The following is an 11,816-nucleotide window of genomic DNA, read 5'->3' on the forward strand; positions in this document are numbered from 1 at the left end:
CCCCAAGATAGCATTGTAATTTTTGAGGCTCTATTAGCTCTATACGGCAAGCCAACTTGTCAAATGCCTCTTGATACTCCTCCAAACTTCCTTCTTGAGTCAATCGTTTGAGTTCTTCTAGAGGTGAATCAAACTCCAACCCAAATCGTACTTTCAAAGCTTCTACAAATTGCAGCCAAGAAAGTTGACCCGCATTTCCTTGCTCGCAATTCTAAAACCATCGTAATGACCCTTCATCCAATCCTACACTAGCAATCATCACTTTTTCACCTTCTAGAGTTCTATCGAGGGTGAAAAATTGCTCACATTTGGCTATCCACGAGCCAATATCATCTTTGCTAAAACTTGGAAAATTTAATCGCGTAAGACGAGTAGGGGCACAATGTTCACCTTCATTCACACCTCTGGTTCTTCGATTAACCCCCAAATCTGTGATTTGTACTCCTAAACCACACATTGCTTCATGAAATCACGTGAATTGAAGATCCATTTGCTGCTCCATTTCACGCAATTGTCTACTAGTGAGAGATGGCAGGAAGGTGTAGTGGTTGGATGTTCGCATCTGACAGAAAGAAGAGAGCAGTTTCTGGTTCTGTGGTTCGTCTCCGGTTAGGTAAAAGTGCAGGGATGAGATGAAGACATTGGGGTAGGAGATTAAACTAAATAAAACTCAACCACAATTGTTAGTTTTCAGAGAGTGTAGTCTCTTTTTCATTTTTGAAAAATTATATTTAAGTCATATAATAGAAAGTCACAAATTATGATGTAGGCTTCACCACATAGTTACCTAGATGGAGTCACTGGGTGATCAAGAAAGTCCATAACCTAAAATAGTGACATCCATTGCACTTAAAGAGAGATGCTCACCTAAACTCTACCCAAGTGGGTTTAGGGGTCATAATAGAAAGCAATGATTAAGGTGATTTAGTGTTTTAAATTATGGTTGTGGTCGCAATTGTGGTTATTGTGATTTTGGTCATTGCAGTTGTTGCAATGTGAAGTGCGACCGTTGCGGTATGAATTATTTTGTTATTAAAAAAATATTTTTGAATTTGATGTGACCTGATGCAGTCCTATGTGGTTGTATTGCAGCCTAATGCGACCGCATAATTGTGATTCGGAGTCACACCGCAATTACGGTGTGATGCGGTTGTGGCAGTCACCACAACCGCAATATTACAGCCACATCACGTCCACACTGGGGTTGATCAAATATGTAACCTGTATGTTCTTTATTAGGGTGACCAAAATTCTATCCATGCCTTTATGTCTGATTCAAATTTGATAGGTTATGTATGCATCAGAAGGAGTGATCGTTTTGCATTTGTTGCAATGAAAACTTTCACATGTAAATGCAATAATTGAGAAACAGAAACATTGTAAGCTACATTGCAGAATTTACTAAAAAGCCATATAAAGATTGCTAGTGCTCCTTTAACAATTTAGATTTCTTGAAGGAATCATGAAATTCATGTTCTTATGACAGAAAATTGGAGGGTGTGAGGTCAAAGTAAATGTAACTAAAAATCCTTTGCAAACAGTAAATTTGCCTTGACTCCAGTGGCACTAAAAAACATTTTCTGAAAAGTGATAACATGAATTTATGTTATGCAGCTTAATAAAAAAGATGAGCAATATGTAAAATGAAACAAAATAAAAAAAGATTGAAATTTGAGGGTCCATCAGCACACACTGCTATATTAATGTGAATAAAATTAGTTCATGGAATTTTGGACATGCAAGTTAACATTCACCATACAACTGCATGTCCTATTTAGCAGTTGTTTTTCAACTTCTACTCATGATACATTTACAAGCATATAAAAACTACACCTGCAACAGATAACATAGCCTAAGGAACTGTAAGAACATTAGGGATACTAGTTGTCTGGCTTTGACATATCATATCCGGTACTTAAAGCTCTCAGATATTTTTGGCATATCAAGTGAATGAGTCACTCAACTTCTGGTTCATGTTTCACTAGGAAATTTTTTGCTTCGACATCAGAAACCTCACTGAAAAGTGAAACCAAATAACAAATTATGATCTGATAAAGAATAAAGAACCACTTGCTGAATGGAATCAAGCAAGCAAAACAAGAGATAATGCAAACAAACAAAAAAACCTGTCTGCAGCTTCTGTATTGGAGATCAAGGCGAGTCCCTTGGAATCAAGATATTCGCAGAAACTGCGAAGGTTTTTCTCTTGACAGAAATTGCAAAGATGCCGAAGGAAATTGTTGAACTGTTTTGGTTCCTTCAGATAAAAAATGTGAATTTCATGTTATTATGGATCTAAAACACAACAAAGAATCCTAGGCAGGTATAACAAAGATATTCAAAGAGGCAAAATAGATAAATTACAGGTTAAACAGGGAAAATCCCCTAACTGTCTTTTATGTGTGAGGTAGAGAGATGGGTTACCTGCTCAAGGATGCAACCCTTGCGAAGCGCGACTAAACACTCCAGTGCTTTAGGATAGTTATCACCTTCATGGGAGTCCTCTACCAGGTCAAATATTTTGTTTTTCATGTCCTTAATTGCTTTTATAACCCAGTCTGGACTATCTCTACGAGAAATCATGGCTTCAAAGTCATGGACTGGAGTCAGATCCCAAATGTTTTCAACTTTAACAGTAGATGTATATTCAATGAGATTGGCAGGCTGAGCAGTGATGCCCCCTTTACCCTCTTCTTCATTAGAGACAGACCACTTTTCTCGTAATAAACGCCTTGATTTTTTATGCTGCAAAACAGTTCAAATGTAAAAGATATTTGCTATTTGTAGGGAATAAGGGCAATGTGTAAAACACACATTCTTACTCTGGGATTTTCCCTTAGCTCAAATGACCTACGAAATGTGTCTATCACAGATTTGTTTTGCAAAAGTAGGTCAGTGTTAGGCTCTGTGATTTTCTTGAGTGTGTCATCAAGAGGGGGTACTGCAGCATCCAGATGCTTGGATTTCAGCTCAAGATAATGATAAAAGCGCTGAAAAAGCCCATGCAAAAATGTATAAGGGGGGTAGCAAGGAATAACATAATTTCTTATATCTTACAGCATCCAGTACTAACTATAGTGAATACAATGCATGCTTAAACGCATATTCGGGGTTTAAGCAACAATTACATGACAAAAATAAAATAAAATGTTTTCTCCAACACTCACCCATTTTTGGGGTGTATAAGGTTCAGGGAAGAGAGAGATGGGGAGAGAATGGAGAGATGAGATAGAAAGAAAGAAATGTAAGGTGTAAAAAATGGTGTAGGAGAAAAAATGGTAAGAATATCATCACTCAAGAAAATCTGAATGTCTAAAATGTAAATTGAAATATGCACCTCTAGGACTGGATTTGGAGTAAAGTCGGGTAGCAAAACTTCTTCACTCCCCTGTGGTGCAAGATCCTGCATTTTTATGAAGTTAGCCGCTGCCTCTAGCTGTTGTTCGTTGGGCTGCCATGATGGCGGGAAATTAGTGAAAGAAGGAAACTGAAACTCCCGGACATCCTCGGCAAAGGGAAGTACGTTGAAGTAAAATGAATCAGGCTGCACAGCATAATTAGAAAACATAGAAATTAATTAAAAAATGCAGATCCAGAAATGAATTCAGTAAAATTAAAGTATACAGGAAACAGACACAAATAACCTACAATATTTTCTCTATCAGATACATTCGGTGTCAAGGCCCCAATTACAACATTTCCTTGTCCTTGTCTCCAAACACAACGTAATATTGCCACCTTACTCATTTCCTTCATAGCCCTTGCCAGTGCAGAAATGGCAAGAATGGCTTTTGTATTTCCTGGTTCAGCTATGAAAATATTGACATCTTTCATGTACTGCTGTCTTTAGTAGACATTGTAGGACAAAAAGACAAGTAAAGAGTCAGCAAATGTCCAGTAACAAATTCAAACCAAATATACTCTATTCAAGTGTATAAGATACAATCATACCTTAATACGTTCGAAGAATCAGTAAATCCTAAAAGCTTTACACCCTTTTCCGGTTTGAACTTAACAGCATCCCATTCAGCAGCAGATATAGGAACAATATGAGGCCCATATCGATAACCCTTAATCCTTTGATCTGGAGGGACAACTTTATCATTATCTTCAGAACTCTTGTACTCATAATCTACTTTGACTTCGTGTGTGGCAGATTTATCATTTGGAGGAGCTTTATCGGAATATTTCTTCAGAGTTGGAAACTTCTCTTCAACTGTTTTCTTGTATACCATTACCTGATTATCATTAAAGTTTTCATGAAAACAAAAAGACCATTTCTGCAATGATTTTTATTAGACAAATCAATAGGATAAGTACATATGCAGGGACCGCCCACTTGCTGGACTGAGAAAAATGATAATTATGGATACCATAATAATGTAATCTTTAAATGTCAAATGAAATTCCATGCACACAGTTTAATATACATAACCTTAAAATGAATTATATTTTCTATTCTAGAGCAGAATATAACAAAAAAATTGGAGTACTAAGAAATGAAGCAGGAGAGAAAGAAATATGATGTGAAATATTATGATGCAGATGCATGAGACAACGATGGTTATACCCTTCCCCTTTCACCTTGACTCAAAATATTCGATTTGATTAGTGATAAAGATTCAAATTGTCCATGGACAACTCAAACTTGGAGCATTCGATAATCATTCAAAGAAAGTTAGTAAGATGGCATAACAATCTTAATATCAAATTAAGACATGATAACCAGAAAAACATGAAATGACAGATGATTCATAAGCTGTAATACATGATGTGCCTGGAAATTAAATTTCATATCATACCACAGATCTCACCTTAATCCTCAGTTTTGGGCTTAATTCAAGATCCCCTCTGAAAATTGAAGATGGTGTTACGTTTCGGGTCTTAAGAGCACCAAATAATGAAACTGAATCCTCCACATACAATAACCTAGTTGATGTTTCCTTTGAAAAGATATTTAACAAACGGTCATTCTCATCCATTATTTTTTTATTTGCATCTTGAATAAGTTTTCCTCTCAGAATTATACTTTCCATTCTCATACCATGAACAGTCATCTGTTTAGCAATGGTGGTAACTTGCTCTTCTTTTGTTCCTTCAAAAGAATCCTTTATTGGACATTGCGCATTTGTAATAAGACAGAGACGTTTTTTGCCCTTGCTAGTTTCTCCAAACTTTTTTATCAGCATATCCATACCAACAATGACAGCATCAAGGACTAATATCGAAAAGTCAAGGAATCCGGAAAAGGGTAAAAGACATTTGATAACATAAAATTCACAGCTGGAGGAAGGGATAAACCTCCTCTTGAAAATTGAATACCTAACCCTACGAAGTATGCTACAGGTTACATCCCTTAAATTTTAATAAGTCACACAGAATAGTAGCCAGGAGAAGATTAACTCATTATACCATTACTAATCATACACCTTACAAGAAAAAGTCATTGATGAAAATTAAGTGAAATACAAAATCATTATCCATAATGAAGCAAGTAAATTGTATAATGGAAGCAAAATTATTTGTTTATGTAAAGAATTGCAGATATATAGCCAATTACTATAAAAATAGGGGGGAATAAAAATTGCACCAAGTATTAAACTGTAAAATTTGGAAACACAAATCTACATGTTTTAGGCGAAAAGAAAAAAGCTTGCTAAAGGGGATAATTTTAATGAAAGATGGGTCTAGTTAATTGCAGTAAGCAGGTAGTGTCTATTATAATGTTGGAATATTGGTCAAAAGTGATTCAAATACAAATTTCTTGAGAAATAATAATAATAATATTAATTTAACAGGTGAGAACTTCGAGAATATAAATGCGAGAATGTTGTGGATACAGTCACCGTCAACAGTTCCTCGAGGGAGTTCTTGTAAGGCGTCAACAATATCTCCATCCACAACTTTAATATTTTTCAATACCACAACATGTTGATACCCGCCGACTTCTGTAGTAAGGTCATTATTTGTGTCTGAAAAATAATAGCATAGAATATAGGTGAGGGAGGTCTTTAATCAAATAAAATAAAGGAATATAACTAAATTAGAAGGAGGAGGGGGGGAACAAATAGAAAAGTGTAAGCAGAAATCTCCCAGCAACACATTGCAGTACTGTAATTAGTAACCATAACAACTTAAAATCAAAATGGCAAAAACTCAGCACAATCAACAGTGCAAAGATTTTTTATGATAACTGAGCATCAAAGATGATCAAGAAAGAATCACTGATTTCTTATTCTCCATATTTGCATTGCGGATAACTAACAATTTTCAGCGAAGAAATTTTTTTCACCACATGACAATCAATCAATGATGAAAACAACAAATACCAAGTCAAAATCATGCATTTCAATTTTCATCATAAAAGATTAAAGTACCTTCTGTTCCAAATAAGACAACTCCCACCTCATCATATTTGGTATAGATAAGCTGCACATATATAAAAAGTGGTCATGTCATAGTAGCTCATAGGGTATGCTTGGATGGAGGATTGCAATAATGGGAAAGGAGGCAAAAAATCATTTGAATTAAATATTCTCTTTTACGAAAAAAATTTAACATTACAATAACAATCAAGCCTTAGTCCCACAAAATAAAGAATAATTTAAGATTAAAGGCATAAAATGAGATATAGAGCCGGTTTATTTAGGCTTATTAAAGTGAATTTTGGTAAAAGTGATTTTGTTTTTTTCTTGAGAAGCTAGAAACTATAGCTTCTCAAAAAAAGTTGAATCTCATATTTTTTGGTAAAATGGAAAGCACAAATGAGATATAAGGGCTAGTTTGTTTAGCCTTAAAAGGTTAATTCTAAAAAATATATTCTAGTAATATTTTGAGAAGCTGAAAACTATAGCTTCTCAAAAAAGTTGACTTTCAGCTTTTTTGCAGCTTCTGTTTTTTTGTTGTTATAAAAAACCAGCCAAACAAATTTGAAAGTACCATAGATCATTTTTTTATTATTATTCTTTTATAAGAATAAGTTTCCCTTAATTCCATTCAAAACAATTCCACTCCATCCAAACAGGCCCTTAGAAAATACAAAAAAAAAAAAGGTGAATGGAAATACCTTCTTCTGCAGAAGCATAGAACAAACTTTTTGAAGTTGAGGAAGAACAGAATGCATTGATGGTCCCACATCAATCAACAAAAGCAATGCTTCCTAATTTTAATTAATGCATTGAGGAGTGGATGAATAAGAAAGAAAAACCCTAAACCCAAATGAGAATGAACATAATAATAATAATAATAATAATAGTAATAGGATTGATGGAAATGAAGAAAAAAATGGTACCTTGTTTCTAGCCATCGCATCGGGTTGGAGAATTCTGAAGTGTTGAAAGGAAATGATGATAGTATTGCTGATTCTTTAAATGGGTAGAAGTCAAATGAGTTCTAAAGAAGGCAAACAATGGAAAATTAGTTATGAGCTTATATACATTTTCTTTCATTATTTCTTTCTTTTTTTATGTTAATGATTGTAATATTTATCCACTTAAAGATTTTTACAGTATAATATTTTCTATTTATTTAGATTATTCATTGAATGATTGGATTTGAATATTGAATGAAAATGAGTCAATGATAGTTTATAATGAAAGTAAAGTATTTATATATGAAAAATAAAGACTAACTAACTTTAACTAAAAATATATTTAACATCTTAGTATCATGCATTCCAAACTTGAAATGATCGTGTTGAATATGTCTTAGTATCATGCATTCCAAGCTTGAAATGATCGTGTTGAATATGATGATATATTATAATATTTCTTCTTGCGGTTGAGCGAATCTCTATCTCTCAGTCTTGAAATCATAATGTGGAGCAATAACGATGTTTAACCACCATATGGCAGAAGCAGTTTCATCCAACCATGATGGATGAAAGAGAGAAAAGTAATGGATCTTAATTTTGATCATAATATATTGCTTCAATGAGGAAAAAAGTACACATTATAAAAATGTTGTGTGTTCAATGAGAGGGGTAAAGAAAACAGAGTATAACAAAATAAGGGCAATTGGGAGTAATTGATAAAAAATAAGAAAATAATGTATAATTTATGTGATAAGAAAATCTAAAGAATCTCATATGTAGGTGTGGATATTTTGGGTTGTAGCTGAGATTGGACTTATTTTTTGTAGTTGATGAATTTGGACTTATTTTTTGTAGTTGATGAGTTTGGACTTTAGGGCATGCAAATCTTGTGGTATTCACTAATTTCATCCTCAACTTCAGTATATGAATGATGCACCTAAAAAAAAACAAGTTCTTAGAAAGATGACTCTAGCCAAGAAAGAAGAATAGAGAGGGAGGAAACCACACATAATTTGTGAAATAGAAATGTTGAAGTTGCATTACTATCTTTGGAGAAGAGCTCTACACCAATTTCTTGCTTCTTCTTTGTTTTATAGCTTGATAGCTTCAAATTAGGCTTTGGACTAATTGGTATATGATCAATATCAACATCTTGCACTATTAAATTGATGTTTTCTTTATTGTCCTAAATTTTGCATATTGTTGTTTTCATCATCTTCCCTTGTTGAGTTATAATATTTTCACTTGGATTCAACATTGTGGAATCATCTTGTTCATTGATGCAGCTTGTTGATTTTCTCATTCCACGGTGGCATGATAAATTCCTTTCTTGCAAGGAACTTGATTTTCTCCTCCAAACTGACTGCAACGAATTTTCTTGCAGCATCTTCAATCCTCTCTTTCCTACCCAAAGTATGAACTCAAGGATGCAAGAACTTCCCGCTGTTAAATTTTTTCTCCAAAGCTTGAGTTCCTTGATGGTAATCTTGATGATGATTTAGATCCGACAATGAGAAAGGAGCGAGGTGTGGATGGATCTTTTCAAAAAGTGCATGGAGACGATGGAGAATGATGATTCTTTGTTGAATCTTGAAATAGAAGAAACATAAGTGGAAGTAATCAAGAGAAATAATTATGCTCTAATACCATATTAAAAATCAAGAGCAGAAAGAAAATATGAATTTCATTCATTGAATGATTGGATTTTAGTATTGAATGAAAATGAGTCAATGATAGTTTACAATGAAAGTAAACTATTTATACATGGAAAATAAAGACTAATTAACTCTAACTAAAAATATGTTTAACAATATGTTTTGTCTATCATTTACTATTCATTTGTATGAAAATTTAATGATTATTAAACATGAATGGTAAATAATATAATGACAGTGTATACATTTTTTCTCTAATATTGAATATGAATAATGAATGATTAGTGATAGTGTATATTGTACACTTTTTTCCTCTTTTCTTATATGTAATATTCCTCCTTAATTATTCTAAATTATTTTCTCAATATATTATCTTTATACCAAAATATGAAAATATATCAAATTTTAATTATTTTCTTAATCTACTTTGTTAAATGTTTTTTTTTGTATTACCAAGAGCACCCCCTCATCCTTTTTGGATAAAGAACTAATCATTTTTGGTACGTAACTATCCTTCCCAACAAGTGTAGCTCATAGGAATCAAATTCTTGATTTTTTGATCATTTTGGGACCTAGTAGAGCCTTAAAAGATAAACATGATTCAAAATGATTTACAATAAATCAATATAAAAGAGTAAATTACACTCGCACTCCTGAATTTTACTGATATAACATAAATCACATCTCCCTTTTTCTATAGCTACACAAACCTTCTTATCTTATATACATATGTCATGCAGGTTACCTTTACAGGAGAGATAAATGTAATCTTTTAAAAAAAAATGTGATAAGTGTAATGTCAACACCTAATTTTGTCTGGTCCAAAAGACATTTTCAAAAATAACGAACAAAAATAAAATATGTATTTCTGAATATTTTCTATTAAAATGATATTTTTGTGTAAAATCATTTTTAATTAACTCTTTTTCAAATTTCAAATTTTGAATTATCTGCCAAAATCTTAAAATCACTTTCTAAGTTAAGAATCAAATTTCATCATATTTTCTCTCCAATAAAGTAAATGGGAGATTTGGTACATGTGGTAATTCAAAATGCTATAAATAATAAAGTTAGCTTCCCATTACCAACCACCATTTTTTTCTTTCCTAACAAATCAGAATCACCCAAAAAATCTCAACATCCAAAATCCATCAAAATTCATCTAGAAAATCATTCATCCAACATCTATTTTTAATAATACTTAACAATCTTCTCAATCAAAAATTCATTCTTCAATCATTTTCTTCTCTAGATATTATTTTCTACACAATAATCCAAAAAAGATAATCTTCTATATCAAACAATAATCCTCTCAATCAAAAAACTCATTCATCAATCATTTTCTTCTCTCGACATTATCTTTCACACACAATAATCCAAAATCACCCCACTAAAAAACAAATACACAAAAATCCTAACACAAAAAGCTAGAAAAATAGAGTACCTAGCACAAGCAATATATCAGAATCTATATCATCCAAGGAGCCATGATCTGGAGTATCTCTCCTCCGCTCTATAGCATCATAGGCCTACATGGGAGCAGATCGAGAATTTTGGACTGTGCTCTTTGATCTCCTGAATTTCAGGCGTTTATTTAGTGATTGTTAACATGTTAGAAATCTATCCAATAAAATTAATAGAATGTAGAACACAAGGATTGTACTTCACTTTCTTAAAATTTAGGAATAATTGATACAATGTTTTTTCAATAAATCTAAAATCTTTTAAATAATCCTAATTTTAAGGTATGATGTGGTGAGAAACATTTGGATTACACTTCACTTTCTTAAGACTTACGAATAATTGCTACAATGTTTTTTTAATAAATCTAAAATATTTTAAATAATTGTGATAAAATCCTAACTAATCCCTAATATGAGGTGCAGTATCAGACACATGTGTTATACTTCACTCATATTAACAAGAATATTAGTTGAGATCTAACTCCATATTTTTTCTAAAACATAATAAAATTAATACAACAAACAAACTTTTTTCTACTCTAAGAACTATGTAGCTTTGATTCCCTGCATAATATAGGGATAATGATGAGCAATATATTACACACTATTCATAACCTTAATTTAGCATGATTGATGATTCTTGGTGCCTAATTGACTTTGTTTCACATGGTTTAGTGTTTTAGACTTTATTGGACTAATATTCCTAAAATGAGTTAATTTGGTATTATTTGGCATGATTAAATCTATTATCATTTTCACATCACATTTGACACCAATGGCATTTTGGGCATTATGGAAGTCGAGAATATGTGTGGAAGTGAAGATTGTATTTTTAATTTAGGAGTTAGTTTTATTGTAATTTGGCTTTGGGCCCATTGTTTAGTGTTTAGGTCCAATTCGGTTTTATGTGTGTTGGAGGGGTTAAATTCGGATTCCCCACTCCAAACAAACACACTTTTACTTTGCTTCACTTTGAAAAGGACACATTTTTCCGTTTTCCCTCTTTTTGCTCTACTAGGGTTTCACTCATTCTTTATTTTTTCATTTTCGGTTTGTTCTTCCATTGCCATGAAGGCTAAATTTCTGGACTAAGTTCCTTTGGTAATGTATCACAACTCTTAAGGTTTTGTTATTAATGCATTTTCGGTTTCTTTATTGTTGATTTCTTCTATCTTATTTCTGAATATGGTTTGCTTAATTCCATTGCTTAGAAACTGGTTGGTTGAGTTTATCTTCACTTAGTTGATTTACTCTCCCTAGTGCATGAATGCTTAGTTCGTGTGAATTTGTTAATCGTTTCATGCTCATACTGATTTCGCCTAGTTTGAGGTTTAGGTTCTGGAACTTTAAATTGATTATCGCTTAGTTAATTGATTCTCAACAAAT

The 11,816-nt window shown here is 32.7% G+C and overlaps 1 protein-coding gene and 1 long non-coding RNA gene across 3 annotated transcripts in view; both read right to left on the reverse strand.

The window, feature by feature from the left end:
* On the reverse strand, positions 1,639-7,423 carry LOC109348112 (ATP-dependent DNA helicase 2 subunit KU80-like). Of its 2 annotated transcripts, XM_019588344.1 has the most exons (12): positions 7,292-7,423; positions 7,067-7,159; positions 6,378-6,429; positions 5,841-5,972; positions 4,815-5,218; positions 3,952-4,238; positions 3,649-3,844; positions 3,338-3,544; positions 2,823-2,990; positions 2,425-2,745; positions 2,127-2,257; positions 1,639-2,016 (listed from the first exon to the last, which is right to left on the reverse strand). In XM_019588344.1, the coding sequence occupies exons 1-12, from the start codon at positions 7,304-7,306 to the stop codon at positions 1,956-1,958; spliced, it is 2,067 nt and encodes a 688-aa protein (XP_019443889.1). In that variant the 5' UTR covers positions 7,307-7,423; the 3' UTR covers positions 1,639-1,955. The 2 variants fall into 2 exon arrangements, with proteins under 2 accessions (XP_019443889.1, XP_019443897.1); XM_019588352.1 differs by lacking the exon at positions 7,067-7,159.
* Positions 8,289-11,816, reverse strand: part of LOC109342185 — a 20,920-nt gene continuing 17,392 nt past the window's right edge. Inside the window, exon 3 of the long non-coding RNA XR_002107035.1 lies at positions 8,289-8,355. This is a non-coding gene — a long non-coding RNA (uncharacterized LOC109342185). The remainder of the gene's footprint in view (positions 8,356-11,816) is intronic.

Source organism: Lupinus angustifolius, chromosome LG01, assembly GCF_001865875.1.
Source record: "Lupinus angustifolius cultivar Tanjil chromosome LG01, LupAngTanjil_v1.0, whole genome shotgun sequence".
Lineage (NCBI taxonomy): Eukaryota > Viridiplantae > Streptophyta > Magnoliopsida > Fabales > Fabaceae > Lupinus > Lupinus angustifolius.